General features: G+C 49.4%; 1 protein-coding gene and 1 long non-coding RNA gene across 2 annotated transcripts in view; one reads left to right on the top strand and one right to left on the bottom strand.

Annotated features, from left to right (window-relative positions):
* The window catches only part of TNR (tenascin R), an 80,672-nt gene that overhangs the window by 50,556 nt on the left and 14,206 nt on the right, over window positions 1-15,910 (top strand). The window contains exons 4-14 of the mRNA XM_064720348.1: window positions 553-816; window positions 1,620-1,735; window positions 4,053-4,203; window positions 6,763-7,032; window positions 8,847-9,032; window positions 12,392-12,481; window positions 12,594-12,857; window positions 13,497-13,769; window positions 13,870-13,989; window positions 14,504-14,647; window positions 15,295-15,414. Of these exons, the coding sequence (XP_064576418.1) occupies window positions 553-816; window positions 1,620-1,735; window positions 4,053-4,203; window positions 6,763-7,032; window positions 8,847-9,032; window positions 12,392-12,481; window positions 12,594-12,857; window positions 13,497-13,769; window positions 13,870-13,989; window positions 14,504-14,647; window positions 15,295-15,414 (1,998 nt within the window). The remainder of the gene's footprint in view (window positions 1-552; window positions 817-1,619; window positions 1,736-4,052; window positions 4,204-6,762; window positions 7,033-8,846; window positions 9,033-12,391; window positions 12,482-12,593; window positions 12,858-13,496; window positions 13,770-13,869; window positions 13,990-14,503; window positions 14,648-15,294; window positions 15,415-15,910) is intronic.
* On the bottom strand, window positions 831-4,766 carry LOC135451291 (uncharacterized). Its single transcript, XR_010441265.1, has 4 exons — window positions 4,736-4,766; window positions 4,277-4,645; window positions 3,220-3,343; window positions 831-921 (listed from the first exon to the last, which is right to left on the bottom strand). It is a non-coding gene; the product is annotated as an uncharacterized LOC135451291 (long non-coding RNA).

Genomic DNA, 15,910 nt, shown 5'->3' on the forward strand with positions numbered 1-15,910 from the left:
GACAGTAGTTCCACCCAACCACTATAAGCACACATACCATTGGTTAAAACAGTGCTTGGTTATTTAGAATATAATACCTACTTGTAAGCCTTAAAACACAATACACAAAACTCCATTATTCAGCTTAGAACTTACTAGTATCTTCCTAAACATACTTTTCTACAACTTAAAAAATTAGTCTAAACAAACATCAACACACAAACCATTGTTCTATTTATCCTTACTTTTCTACTTCTTGCCTAATTTTTCTACCAACCAATTTTATAGCTACTACTTAACTCCAATCACAATTCTACTGTCTGTAAAACAGTACAATTACAATTTTCCCAAAACCCTCCAATTTTATAAATCCCCACACATCCCAGCATGGGGGCTAAACAGTGCAATGGGTTCTCCTGAGCCTTTACCTTTTTATAGCTGTTCAGACAACCACAGGTAGCACATAACCCCCAGTCTGTGCCTGTGGCCCACCAGCAGACCTACACAGCCTCCCACAGGAGTGGAAGAATAAGCCACACAAACTGACGCTCTCCATACCTCTGTCCTCCCCAGTGTCTCCCCCTGAGAACCTGCGGGTGACGGGGATCAGCGACAGCTCCATCGAGCTGGCCTGGGACAGCGCCGGGGCAGCCACTGAGTACGTGGTGTCCTACCAGCCTGCCGTGCCAGGGGGCACCCAGCTCCAGCAGAGGGTGCCTGGGGACTGGAGCAGCATCACCATCACGGACCTGGAGCCAGGCGTTGCCTACAATGTCAGCATCTATGCAGTCATCAGTGACGTCTTCAGCAGCCCTGTTACCTCCAGGGTGATGACCAGTAAGTATCCTACTGCACTTGTTGCTGGCTGCCCATGTGTCCTGAGGGGATGCTCAAGCTGGCTCACTTTTTACATAAAAACCTTCTAGCAGCAGAAACTTGAGCCTTCAAATAGAAGGGGAAAAAAAATTGTATCAGTATAGGGATATAGGAAAGGAGGAAACGTGTCCATCCTCTTCAGAAAGACTCAGTTTGGATGAAAACCTGGATGTCTAAAAAAAAGAAAAAACTTCCAGGGTTTGATTGAAGCCCCCAGAATGTGGCCCAAAACATTACATGCCTCTCCTCAGAGAAAATACTACAATATAACATGTAAATCTCAGGTTCTCCTCCCCCTCCTGAACAGATGATTCCCTGTGATGACTCCCCATGATGGGGGTGATGGTGCAGCAAGAGGGGATGCTGCTGTGCATCAGGAGAAACACAGTCCTGACCAGGACCGTGATGCACAGAGGAAAACAGGAGTATCAAGCTGTAATGCCAGCCTCCAGAGGGGTTTCTTGGAGACTAAGGATACAGGGGGCATGGGAAAAACAGAAACTATCCAGACACCCCTTTGCAGCCCCATCCTTCACTCTGTTCACATGATAACGCAGTGGGATGATGCCTCAGTGTCCATAGGTCCAGGCATTTCCCTCTTTTCCTTCCCACCCATGTGGAGCAGGGGAAAAAGAATTTTGCTAACAGACACCAAAAGTTTCCCTGTTTTTGTTGCCCAGATAACAAAATACCCACGGGGAGCAGGGTGGGTACAGCAAGGGCACACCCACCCCTCTCTGCTCACCACCCCTGCTCCCTTGCAGACCTCGCCACACCACAGGGGCTGAAGTTCAAGACCATCACAGAGACAACAGCAGAGGTGCAGTGGGAGCCCTTCTCCTTCCCCTTGGACGGCTGGGAGATCAGCTTCATCCCCAAGGTACTGCTGCCACACCCCTGCCACTGCAGGGTGCATCCAGTGAGAGCATCCTCAATCAGCTTCCAATTACCCCCTTTCCCAAACACCCAGCCTGTGTTTGCCATTTCTGTGCTGCATATCAGATTCCCCAGACTGCCAGCCTGCATTTCCCCATTAGTTTTTGTGTCAATGCATGTCCTCAAAGAAATGTCCCCAAAAAAATCCAGTGATGGGGAAAAAAACCTTCCAGCCTCACTCTTGTTGTCGCACCCTCTTTTTCCTTTCCAATGACTCTTCCTCCTCACCCTGCTCTCTACACAAAGCTCCCCAAAGCAGCCTGGATCAAAGTGAGCAGCTGCTGGCTCTCAGACAAGAACCTTCAGCCCCCCCCAAGTCACACGCACACTTCATTCCTGCCATGGAATTTTAATTTTAATCGCAGTGACGAGCAGGTAGAAACCCTGCCAGAAAAGATGAAAGGATAAAAATGTTGCCCTAAATACCCCATATTTTCTGTGCACAGCAACAAAAATTGTACATCAAGTATTTAGTCTATATTCATAATTTCTACACCATTTAGCCATAAGTACAGCCTCAATTGTACATGAAGCCTCTTTATAAGAGCATTCAAGCCCCAGAAGTAAAAGAAATGCTGATTAAGAGCTCAATTATGATGTTTTCACTTGTACAAAAACCTGCACTGGAATCAAAGGCAGCTCTGGGCAGTGGAGAACTGCAGAATTTGGCCCCAAAGTTTTAAATACTCTTAACTATGAAGTGTCCTTGCACAGCACAAAACAAGGGCCCAATTGCATTAAATAACTCAATCCTCTCATTTCCAAAGAGTTGCTGGGAGATTATTGATGTGATGTTGGCTACATCCACATGCAAATCGTGTCAGAAGGTGAAGCTCATGTAATGCAGGTATAGACCCTGGGATAATTTGCAGTCACCATCAGGTGATCATTCAGGATTAAAGCTGAAAAATATCAGAGTAAAGCTTTTGGTAGGAAAAAATAGCTCTTTTAAACATTTCACTATTACTCAGGAATTAAGCTGAACAGCATTCCTCTGAAGCAAATAAATGCAAACCATTGGTTGTTTTTTCTGTTTTTAACCTTAAACTTAAGAATACATGGAAACATTTTTGGATTTAAAGGCAGATAAGATGCAAAATGAGGATTGTTCCTGGATGCACGGTCTTGGGTTGGGAAGGAATGTAGTTCACTGGGCTTTAAAGTTCTCAAATCCATGAGTTAAGACATAAAGTCACAGTCATGTTCCTGCCCATCAGCTGCCAAAATTGGCCCTTCTGGAGTCTCTATTATTGTCTTTTCCCCTAAAATTAGGCAGAGGGTGCTGTGTCCTTTACTGCCCTGCAAGCAATGCTTGCTTGGGTACATGCCAAAACATTGCCACACCTCAAACAAGCCCAAAACCCATTCCCAAGGGCTAAAAACAAGAGTTGTAACAGCAGCATCACAACCTCTGTGAGAAAAACTGACCTTCTTCCCAAAAACTGGATGAGGAAATGCTAATTTTGGTCCTCAGCAGCCCAGTGAGGATGCTTGCAGCTTCCTGCAAAGCTCTTTCCACTCTCCTTCCATGGTCTCTGTGATGCTCTCACCCCTACAAAAGCATGGAGTGGGAAAAATAAAAAGAGAGGACAGATTTAGCAAAGAAAATTAGAGAAGGTAAAATGGTAACTGATGGCTGAAATGGAAGGTTTCCTGTTTAATGAGAAAAGGGATGAATATGAATTGAGAGTTATGTGCAAAGATTTGTTTAGCATGTTATTAGTGAAGACAGCAGCAAGAAAAGATCCTTTGTCCAAGCACTGGCAGGAAAGGTGACATGTGCAGTTGTTTAAAGCCTCACAGTTTTTCAGGGCAAAACCACAAGGCAAAAATGAGTGTACTAAAGATGGCTAAAAAGCAGGTGATAGCAAAATAAAGACCTCACAGCTTCATACCTATACATCAACAACAAAAGGCTCCTGGCACCTGAAGAGCAGGGAAAACAAGCCTAGCTAAGGCTTTGGTTTAATCATCTTTCCTCTTTCTGAGCAGCACAGGCACAAATACACAGAAGCTGGGGAGGGAGGAGGGATTGGGGGGGATTTTGCAGCCCAACAACACAAGCACTCCACGCTTGGTGGGTGACCTCATCCCAGCTTTCTCCCTCCATGCTGGGGTGTGCCAAGGTGACCATGTGATTTGGGGATGCAGCGTGGGCTGTGGAAGGATGCAACACGGGGGGCACCTCCTCTTTGTGCATCAGTCTCCCCCAAAACACCAGCTGCTGGGGGAGGGTTAATGCTTGTTTCATTCCCTGACAGAACAACGAGGGTGGTGTGATTGCCCAGCTCCCCAGCACCGTCACCACCTTCAACCAGACGGGGCTGAAGCCGGGGGAGGAGTACACTGTCACCGTGGTGGCCCTGAAGGAACAAGCCAGAAGCCCTCCCACCTCTGACAGCGTCTCAACCCGTGAGTGAGCCCCACCCGGGGGCAGCACAGCAGGTCCCAAAAATGAAGTCCCACGGGCAGGGATGAAACTTACAGCAAACATTTCAGCCACAGCTTCCTCGTGCAGTGTTTTGTCCCTTTCGCTCCTAAATTGTCACAAGTGTAGAAACTGTGGCGATGTTAATGGGGTTGGCAGCGAAGACTCAGTTCTGCTTTCATTGTATAGCTGGATAAATTATTCTTCTCTGCTAATCTCACATTTTGGAGGCTGGATGCCCTCAAGAAATATATCTACAAATGTATTACTTACTCATACATAACAGATTAAAACTCCCACCTGATTTTGTGCCAATAAATGCCCTCAACTCCCACCTATTCAGGCAAATCAGGCAGCAGGACAGGGAGCCAGGAGCAACAGCATGTCCATTCCTAACCAATTTGTTTGCCCACTCACTGGTCCTTCCTGTAGAGAAGAGAAAATTAAGCTGGGTCTTCTTGCTGAAGGAGATGCAGCGATGGGCTGAGCTCATGGGGGAGAGGAGGCTCTTCACACCAGATCTGGTGCAGTCTGCCTTGAAAGCCAGGCAACCTCTACTAGCTCCACCTGAGCTGTTCCGAGAGGAAACAGCACTTAAATAGCTGCCGGAGGGCTATAATGAGGTGCTGCTAATTGAGGCAGCGGAGAGAGTGGAGGGAGGGTCCCTCCACCGCAGCAGGTTGTTGCAGGGCTAATCTTCCCCAGCATAGTCCTCTCCTCCTGCTTTGCCTCTGTGTTCAGCTCGATATGGCTTAATAGAGACATCTCCTGGTCAAGCCAGAAACTTCCTTTCCCTGGGAAGTCAGTGAAAATAGAAGCTGGTACTTCAGACTCAAGGGTTGGCCTTTGCAGGGAGCGCAGGTGGAGCAGAGGGCTCCAGGATCTATGCTCCAGGGAACATCTCTGTGCTGGTGTCTGCCTTCCTCTGCAGCACCCCCAGAGCTTCATCCCCACCACCCTTGCTCTTCCTCAGCATCCTGTGCCAGGATCAGGCAGCAAAGGCATGGTTTTATGCCACAGGGCTAAGTAGATGTGGATCACCTGGGTGGCTGGACAGCATGAAGCAGTTGGAGATGGAGGGTATGCATGACCTGGTCCTGGCCAAGCTGGACAGACAGCTCCTACCTGAACACTGGGACTCCCGACCGTGCTCCCTCCTCTGCTGTTTTGCCCACAGACCTCACCTCACTACTTCAAGTTCCTCTATGTCCTTTTCTAACCCCTCCCCGGTGCTTCCCATCCCTGCCCACATGCTTGTCCCGCAGAACTTCAGGTGCAGCATTCAGCAGACCCTTATTGTATACTGTCATTATATTAGGTATAGTCTGAATTACAAAACCAAAGTGGGCTTTTTCACCCACCTTGTGACCATCTAAGTGATAACACAGGCTGCCCAGCAGGCTTCATGTATGAGCACTGCCATGGCACAGGAGCGATGGCAAGGCTTGGCTCCATCCATCCATCCATCCATCCATCCATCCATCCATCCATCCATCCATCCATCCATCCAACCATCCGTTAAGTCCTACTGGACTCAAAGCATCCATCAGCCAGGCTTGAGCCTGATATCCAAAGGTTGAGTGTTGGGGGGTGTAGAAGAAGGAAGGGCCCAAATCTCTGAAAAAAAAAAAATAAAGGCAGAAATGTTCAAAAAGGTCTCCCAGTAGATCTCTGGTATTAATTTTTCTAAAAAACACTTATCTGAAAGGTTTTCTTGGACACTAACCATAGCCCCACACCCAGCTAGTTATGAAGATTCACCAGAGCAGTTGCTTTTTCTCCTCTCTTCCCACTGCCAAGACACCAACAGATTTATGAGCTGATTCCTCAGTTTAAGGACAAACCAGGAGCTGGCACCAAAGCAGGAACATTTCTAGAGACATTCCTCAGTTCTCAACACTTGGATCTTGTCCTTGGCCCCACGTTATTTAACACATTGTCAACACCTTTCAAAAGACATAATACTGTTGCTGATAAATTTTGCCAATGATGGAAAGGATCAGAAAAGAGTAAATTGCATAGAAGAACATCAATAAAAGTTGTTTGGATAGTTTGAAGAGCTGGGCACAAAGGAAAATTGCATGTTTTTTTCAATGCAAAAGTACAAGCAGCTATCTTAGCGCAAAGAACGTGCGTTGCAGTTAGACATAGGAGTTTTATATCCTGGGAAATACCTCCTGAAAAAGCCAAAGAGGAATTATTGTCAACAACCAGCTCAAGAGAAGGGCATGAGTTGCATTATAGCTGTAATCGGTGTCAATGAGAGAGCTGATGGGTCTTGCTCTGGTGTCTGTAGAAAGCAGAGAAGGTTCAGGAAAGAGCCAGGAGATTGGGACAAAGGACTGGGAACCATGAGGACCAAAGTATCTTGGGGTCAGGGTCATGCCTCTTGCCCATGCCACCTCTCTCCCTTGTCCCCAAATCCCAATTCCAGCCACTTTGAAGGCCAGCCTGAAGCATCCCTGAACCTTGGCATCCCCAAATCTCCCCCCTTTCCCCACCCAACTTTCCCACAATAACAGCTGCCCGTTTCCCCCCCGCAGTCATTGACGGCCCGACGCAGATCCTGGTGCGGGACGTCTCGGACACGGTGGCCTTCGTGGAGTGGAGCCCGCCTCGCGCCAAGGTGGACGCCATCCTGCTGAAGTACGGGCTGGCGGACGGGGAGGGCGGCAGGACCACGTTCCGCCTGCAGCCCCCCCTCAGCCAGTACTCCCTGCAGGCCCTGCGCCCCGGCGCCCGCTACCACCTGGCCGTCAGCGCCCTGCGCGGCGCCAACGAGAGCCGCCCCGCCTTCGCGCAGTTCACCACAGGTACAGAGAGCTGCCCTGGCTGGGAGAGCTGAATTTTTGGGCGTGAACTGAATTTTTGAGTCTCTTTGGCAAGCATGGGTAGGTGGCTTGCTGCCGGCTGCAGGTGGGCTGTCCTGCAGCAAGGAGGAAAAGCTGAGGGGTTTTTGCAGCTGGGGGTTGGTGATGCTTCTTTTTCTGCTGGCATAAGTGAGCTGGGGTTTAATGTGCTAGAATGAAGAACTGGGATGGAAGCACAGTGGTTAAGATACAGGTGTAAATGGTGACACCTGAATTCAGGTCCCTTTCATCCCATCACAGAGCAAAATATTCAGCTCACCCTAAAATACACACCCTACAACTGCCCTCTGTCCCACCACTCCTAGTGGCTGTTTAGCCACTAAACCTCCAGTGCAAAAGGTCCTATTTGGTGTCCCCAAAGCTTCCACCTTTCCCCATCCAACTCTCCCAAATCCTGGGAAATACCACCATAAAAATTCAAAGAGGAATTATTGTCAACAACCAGCTCAAGAGAAGGGCACAAGTTGCATTATAGCTGTAATGGGTGTCAGTGAGAGAGCTGTGATGAATGCCCTGTGCCCCCAGGGATTCTCATACAGTCCCCAGGGCAGTCCAGGTGATCCCAGATGCCAGTGGCAAGGCATGGATGGACTCAACCCCCATATTTAGATGATAAACCCCAAACCAACCCCATCTCAGCCATGTCTTGCTGCAGCGTCAAGGCTGAAGCTGCCTGGGACACACATCCCCACCAGCTCAAGTGCCTGTTCAGACCCACAGCTTAGAACTCTAGAACTCAGCAGTTTATGTCCTTAAGAGCACCCACAGGTCAACGCACAATTCTCAAAATCACCAAAATGCTCAGCACAGGTCTGAGTTCAAGGGGACACTCACTCCCACTCAGCATCAAGAGCCAAGGCAGGTGCCTTGACCAAGGAATCAGCAGTCAAGCAGCTGAAACCAGCACATCCAGAAACGTGGTTATCTTATTTTATATCTTCTCTGAGCACCCTAACTGGTCAGTAAAACTTTAATTAATGTTAAGCCTGCAGATAGCTAAGGGATTTAATTTACCGTGCCATAAAGGAGGAGTCAGAGTGTGTATTTCCGTGCTGGTTTATGGTATATAAATTGTCGTGTACATTACTGCGGGCTATGAGGCTCCTGCTGTAATAACTGTGGGACGTGAATTGTGTGTGTACATATCTCTATAGATAAATATTTCAGATGAGATGCTTACTCCAACTGATTTGCTGCCTTGGCCTTCCTCACTTTATTTCTAAAAGGCAACATAAAAGCACCCTCCCAAACTCAGACCCATCACCATTACCCACTGTCCACTGGTGCCCAGCCCCAGCTGCTGCTCACCAGAGGGGTTTATTGTGCAAACCAGAGTAGATTCAGTACACAGCCTGAGCAGCACCAATAAACAAATCCTTTGGGCAGTGTCTGGGAGTGAATGAGCCTGTAAAGATGCTCAAGGTTTTCTTCTGAGAGCAGTTCAGGCCAATGCATGGCTACTGCAGAGCCCTTTTACTCGTAGTGCCTCAGTTTCCTTTACCTTAATATGAGGGAGAATGGTTTTCTTTTTGAAATAACACAGAACTACCTGCCAAGCCAACTTAGCGAAGATGCTGCCAGCATTTGTATCACCCTCCTGGGTGGCATCTCCCAGCCTGTGCTGAGCAGGGGGTGAGAGCAAATGTTCCAGCCCTTCCTGCCAGGCCATGCTCAGGGCAGGAGGATCTCTTGGCTGTCCCCCCTGGCTGTGGCAGGGCTGTGAGTGACACCGTGCCTCTGTCCCTTGTGTCGCGCAGAGATTGACGCCCCCAAGAACCTGCGGGTGGGCTCGCGGAGCCCCGCCAGCCTCGAGCTCACCTGGGACAACAGCGAGGCCGAGGCACACAGCTACAGGGTGGTGTACAGCACCCTGGCCGGGGAGCACTACCACGAGCTCCTGGTGCCGCGCCACGCCGGCCCCACCACCCGCGCCACCCTCGCAGGTACGCACGCGCCCTCGCGCCCTGGAGCCGTGATGTTGTCTGAGAAATCTTTTCCTTAGGAGTTTTCCTCCTGAGAAGCTGTGAGGCCTCAGGAACAAAATGTAAACAATGGTTATCTGCTGCTGTGGAATGCAACAGGTGCATCTGTGATTGGTCTCATGTGCTTGTTTCTAATTAATGGCCAGTCACAGCCAGCTGGCTCGGACTCTCTGTCTGAGACACAAGCCTTTGTTATCATTCTTTCTTTTTCTATTCTTAGCTAGCCTTCTGATGAAATCCTTTCTTCTATTCTTTTAGTATAGTTTTAATATAACATATATAATAAAATAATAAATCAAGCCTTCTGAAGCATGGGCTCAGATCCTCATCTCCTCCCTCTTCCTCGGACCCCTGTGAACATGGTCACAGTGCCCTTCCTCCCCCTCCTCTCAGCCAGGTAGGGCAAAGGAGATCCCAAATAAGCACCAGGACTCTGTTGCACTTGTGCTGGCACATGTTTGAGGTTGTTTTGGAGTTTACTGTTTACTGGAAAGGAGGTTTTCCTTGGGATGGAGCTCATTTTCTGGGTACACCTCCAGCAAGGATCTGTCTGTAGTACTTATATATCCTCTGAACAGAGAGAGACATGGTTCTCCCAGGAAAATCATGGGAAGCTGTGTAAAAGCTGTGGTGAACTTAGATGAAAGAATTCAAACAATTATTATCTCTCTGTAACCATTGTTTATAAATATAGTTCTCCAGAGTGTGCTATTCATAGTCACCAATAATATGAGATGTTTCTACTTTGAGACCAATCAAGTATCACCTTAATGAGTCACATTGTAAAAAGACCCAGCTACTTTCATTAAACCCTTTTGACTTCTGATCCCCTTGAACACTGGAGTCGTCTTTCTGTCCCTGACTCAACAGTGTCATCAGTCCAAGTGGCAAATAGAGCTGGCAAGGAGCAAAGGGAGAAATGGGAAGAAGCCTGTTTAGCCTGATCTACAGGAAAATATTATTTCACCCTTCCCTTTTTTGCTTGTTTGGAAAGAGCCATGGGTGATGATGCCACATGGGCAGTGATGGGGAGCCAGGCTGCCTGAGTTTTCTGCCTTTTTCCAAATTGGGCTCAAAGCAGACCCAAATCTAGAGATGCTGGTTTTGAGCAAGCCCTTTAAGTGGTACATTATTCAGGCCAGCATAGGGGCTGCAAACACCACCCACCTCCCACTGCCAGGAAAGCCCCAAACACCTTATGCAGCAAAGCACCATGTGAGATGTGATTTCCTTGCTTTTTGACTAGAACTGCTTACCTCATAGATTTGCTGCTCCTGTGGCATATTTTGTGTAAAGAAAAGAATTATATGCAAAAATGTTCTCTCATTCATCTTGAAGTTCTTCAGTATGGAAGGACACCAGGGTCTTCCATGTTGACTCTCTGCCTTCCCAGGACCTTCAAGGGCTCAGGAATCTGCCATATGAAGTTATAGGAGAAAGGTGAGAGGGAAAGCCAAAAGTTAAGTTACAGGGACAGCAGCAGAGTCACAAGAAGGGCTGGAGGGCAGCAAGGCAATTAGAGCAGTTATCTTGAAAAATGTGGAATGCAGAAAGAAGAACATCAGGGCTGGTTTCTTCTGTGTTCTTGATGAGGATGCATGGGGAGAAGTAGGATGAGATCAGAGATTCAGTGCTGGACTCCTGCTAGCTTTCCTTTAGGACATTTATTGGCTTTCTGGGTAAGAAGCAGTATTAAAAGGGCCCAAATCTCCCTCCCTGGGCAGAGGCACAACAGTGACACAAACTGAGACGATATCCATTACTTAACTTGAGCTTGCCTTGCAATATATGGCAAGAGCCTAAAGTCTCTTGTTTTTCTCAATAAAATTAAAAAAGCTGCCAAGGCTCTTCCAGACTCTGGTAAGGCTGCAAGAAACCCAACTAAAGAAAGCTGCAGAGATGCAGATTCTTAAGTCAATTGCAGAGAGTGATTTTTAATATAGTAGCTCCATCATCACACAAGTGCAATGCTTCCAGTCCCCAGTGTACTGTGTCATAAACAAACCAATTTAAAAAATCAAACAAACAACCAACCTAGTCATAGCAGAAAATAATGAAAAAGCCATTCTGCTAGCAAAAAAAACCCCAAAAAACTATGATAGTCATACTGTGGATGGCACATGAGTCACATGATCCTCTCCCATAGCTCTGTTATGTACAGAGTAGTCAAGTCCTCCAGTCTTGTTGGACTTTGTGCAAAACCCATTGGGGTTTTTTCCAGTCAGCCAGGACCTGATGGGATCCATTGTATGAAAGTGACCAGCAATTCTTTCAGCCAATCTCATCTACCTGCAGGAAACGCAGTGTGGAATGGCACTGAGCAGAGTTTATCAAAGATTTACACTTAAAAGTGCAGCAAGCCTGGCCTTGACCCATAATCTCTATTAAAAATCAGCATTTGCACAGAAACAACCATAATTTTGCTCATCTCAAAAGAGCTGGGAGAGAAAAGGTTTATATCCTCATGCTCATTTTTTCCTTCTCCTACCTTCTGCCAGGCTGTTCTTTCCAAAATACTTCTGACACTTATTGAGCAGGGCCAGGGGGTCCATCTTCCCCCTATCACTAAGACTGCTCTGTAGCAAGAGAAAGGCGTGGGAGGAGAGTGTCCCTCTCTCCCGACCTCTTGGGAAAGGTTTGGGTGGCTCCAGGGGATGCTGCCCCTGGGCAAGGCACAGTGAGGCTGAGCTGGAAAGTTTATGGCTCTTTCTAGCTTTGTGGGAAAGATCATGAAGCACAGGGAAGAGGGGAATAAAGCCACCAGCAGCCAAGCAGAAGTGACAGGCAGAGGCAAGAGATATTCCATGGAGATAAAACAGTGCAAGAGGAAAGGAGCTGGATGAGCTCAATTCCCAAGTTCCTTGAGAGAGGTACCTCAGAATGTGTCCACCCTAAAGAACAAGGCTTGATTCAGCTCCCAGAAAGACTGCACCTTGCCCAATTAATGTGCATTTCATTTACTCTGCATAGTTTAGTTCTTTCCAAGACACCAGCCCTGTGACAATATTTGATGCTGCATCACTTTGGAAAAAGACACAGCTGCTTTATCCTTCTCATCTCAGCTCACACACACAAGAGCTTCTGTCTCACCGCCAGCAATTGCAGCAGACCTCAGCAACAACTTTTAAAAATGGCTTGTTCCTGAGCTAAAATAATCCAAATTCCCTGTCCAATGGCATCCACAGGGCTTTTTGAAAAGACTCAGCTCTTCTGCAATGTGCAGAGGAACTGCTGACCCGAGGAATGCCCTGGAGGGCCCTGAGGTCACTCTGCCAGGTGCTGCTCTCAAACCCTGTTGTGTTCTTTGCCCTCCCTGGTAGATCTGGTGCCGGGAACAGAGTATGGCATTGGGATTTCAGCCGTGATGGACAGCCAGCAGAGCGTGCCAGCGACCATGAATGCCAGGACCGGTGAGTTTGGCCCCTCTGCCTGCTCCAAGCACAGCTGGCTGCTATGGCTCAGATGCCCCCATGGGACAGTGTGTGCATGGGGACAAAGCTCTGCACCACCCCTCTCCCACAGAGCTCGACAGCCCACGGGACCTGCTGGTGACAGCCTCCACTGAGACATCCATCTCACTGGCTTGGACCAAAGCCACGGGTCCCATCGACCATTACCGTGTCACCTTCACCCCTGCCTCGGGAATGGCCTCTGAAGTGACAGTGTCCAGGGACGAGTCACAGCTCACACTCTCAGAGCTGGAGCCCGGCACAGAGTACACCATCTCTATCATCGCTGAGAGGGGGCGGCAGCAGAGCCTGGAGGCCACTGTGGATGCCTTCACAGGTAGGGAAACACAAGCTGCCATGGGGGCAAGGGCACAGACCTTGTTGGCACCTCTGCCAGCCCACTGCGTCCCTGGCACCAAAACCCTTAAGGTGGTGATGGGGATGAGAGCTGGGGTCAGTGTGTCCACACAGGAGCAGTTGACCCCAAAAGGAGGATGGCCCTACTGATGTGCTGGCACAATCCCTTTGGGCAGCAGCACTGAACACACTTGCTTTACTGACAAGACAGAACTGGAGAAACAGACTGCCCAACTGCCCTCTGTTGTCCTCTGTGGTCAGGGTGGCCTGTGTGCCCATAAGAAGAAATGAAGCCTTAAGGGACCTCACAAGGACTTCTGGCTGAAAAGTCTGCAGTCAGGAAGTGCAGACAACATATACCATCTGCAGTGGGACAGTTCCATCACACACTGTATGGGTCTGGGATGGAGGATGTTTGCAGGTGGAGCTGAGAAAAGCATCATTTTTCCTCTCCTGGATCTGCTGGTTGATCTCAGCACAGTTTCAGATCAATGGAGAGTCCAAATCTTCAGCTTTGCCACCTCTTTTAAGTATTTCCCATACAAGCACTGGGAATAACATGGAGGTAAGGATCTGCAGGTAAGGATCTGGGGTTGCATCTCTCCTCTCCATCTTCCAGGTGTTCGGCCCATCTCCCAGCTGCACTTCTCCCAGCTGACATCCTCCAGTGTGAATGTCACATGGAGTGACCCCTCCCCACCAGCAGACCGCCTCATCCTCACCTACAGCCGCCGGGACGAGGAGGAGGAGGAGGCCCAGCAGGTCACACTGGATGGCACCCGCAGGCACACCAGCCTGACAGGCTTGCAGCCAGCCACAGAGTACCTGGTGTCCCTGGTGGCCGTGCATGGCACCATCAGCTCTGAGCCTGTCGTGGGCTCCATCACTACAGGTACCACGGGACAGCATCCAGCATGCACAGGGAAGGGCAGGCAGGGCCATGGGGAGTGGGCCTGCCTCCCACAGCTTTTCTCTGTGCTCCATCTCACCAGGGATTGATGCACCAAGGGACCTCAGGGTGGGCAATGTCACCCAGGAGTCCATGATTGTCTACTGGAGTGCTCCCATCGCTGCCTTTGACCACTACAGGATATCCTACCGTGCTGCTGAAGGTAAGGGGCCACACCACTCCTGTTCATGCCCTGAGCTCACAGCTCCAGCCCTCCCTCCATCTGCTGGCCCAAGCAGGCCCCTAGGCCATCGTCACCCAGGCAGCACCTCTGTGCCTTGGGCAAAGCCACCAGTAACTGGGACTGGCTCCAGAGCAGAGAATGGCGTGTCTGGGATAATGATGGGAAGGGACCACTGCAGCCAGCTTGGCACAGAGGGGCACACAGAATGGCCCCCAGCACTGTGCCCTCCCCAGAGATGCTTAAATTCAGGGCTCAGTCCTGAAATCCCAGCTCCCTCATCTGCCTCACCTACCTCATGTCCCTTGGCCTAGTTTTGTGGATGATGCTGGAAAAGTCAGGCCAGCAGAGTGCTGGGCACACAGGAGTGCACCTGCAGACACAAAACCCAGTTACCTCCAGTGTCCTGTGGAACTGCCCTCCCCTCCCAAGCCCCTCCTGAGCTCCAGGGATGGGGCCAGCCATGATGTCAAAGCTCTTGGCTCCATCTCCGCAGGAAGGACAGACAGCATGGCCATCTCCAGGGATGCCACTGAGTACACCCTGCAGGACCTGCAGCCTGCCACAAAGTATGAGATTGAGCTGAAGAGCATGCGAGGCCGGGAGGAGAGTGAGCTGGCCTCCATCACTGCATACACAGGTGGGAAGGAGCTCTTGGTGGGCAGGGAACAGCCAATGTCAGCTCCAGCCCTGCCCAGGGCTGGCAGGCCCTGCTTGCAGTAATACTCAGGTGACTGAGAGCAAGCTGGACCTCACACCAGCAGGATGCAAGCTGGAGATGATAAGCAGGGCTCACAAGGGCTCACTGTGGGCTTTTGAAGTATGTCTCAGCAAAGTTTATCCCAAGTATGCATGGGTAGTCATGGGTAAAAGTGATAAACCTGTGTACCAGGCACAGGGAAGCCAGAAACATGCTGCTGGGCAATCATGACAACCTTTCCTTAACAGAGTACAGATTTCCAGAAATAATCCCTAGGGAAGCCCTGTCACAAGCAGCATCTGCTGCAAGAATAAAACCTTCTGCTATCTCCAGACTCCTCAAAGCCTAAAGAAAATCCCTAACAAGCCAGACTGGGCATCTAGAAAAGAGTAGAAGAGCAGCCCAGGTAGCAGAGTAACACAAACTACAACATCTCTGCCCTCCAGCTTGGGCAGCACTAACTCCTGTGCAGGCACATATGTCTGGGCAGCAGGGCAGGAAATAGAGTGATATGCCACAGGAAGCCCTTCCAGCTCATAGTCCAGTCTCCCAATGCCTCTGACTCTCTGCATCTCTCCCCCACACAGCCATGGATGTCCCCCTAGGGGTCACAGCCACCAACATCACTCCCACAGAGGCGCTGCTGCAGTGGAACCCGCCGCTGTCGGAGGTGGAAAGCTACGTGCTTATCCTCACCCGCCGTGCAGGTACCCCAGGGCTCTGCTTCAGCTCACCCATGCCTCTCCACATCCCAAAGCCCTGCGCTCAGTGGGAGCCCTTCACAGAGGGAGAAGGGAAGGAGCCCTTGCCTTGGGTTTTATAGGGATTGTGGGAAAAATCAGACCACCCTTCAGACTGAACAGCACCACTGTTTCAGCAATAGCAGTGCTTTTTGTCATGAGGTCATATCCAGAGACACATTTTGGAGAACCACCTTGAATGTCTACCCTTGTCACAGACATCTTTTATGAAAAATCCTTTCCTTAGGATTTTTCCTCCTGAGAAGTTGAGAGGCCTCAGGAACAAAATGTAAACAAAGGTTATCTGCTGCTGTGGAATGCAACAGGTGCATCTGTGATTGGTCTCATGTGCTTGTTTTTAATTAATGGCCAATCACAGTCAGCTGGCTCGGACTCCCTGTCCGAGACACAAGCCTTTGTTATCATTCTTTCTTTTTCTATTCTTAGCTAGCCTTCTGATGAA

Source organism: Zonotrichia leucophrys, chromosome 8 (genome assembly GCF_028769735.1).
Source record: "Zonotrichia leucophrys gambelii isolate GWCS_2022_RI chromosome 8, RI_Zleu_2.0, whole genome shotgun sequence".
NCBI classification, from domain to species: domain Eukaryota; kingdom Metazoa; phylum Chordata; class Aves; order Passeriformes; family Passerellidae; genus Zonotrichia; species Zonotrichia leucophrys.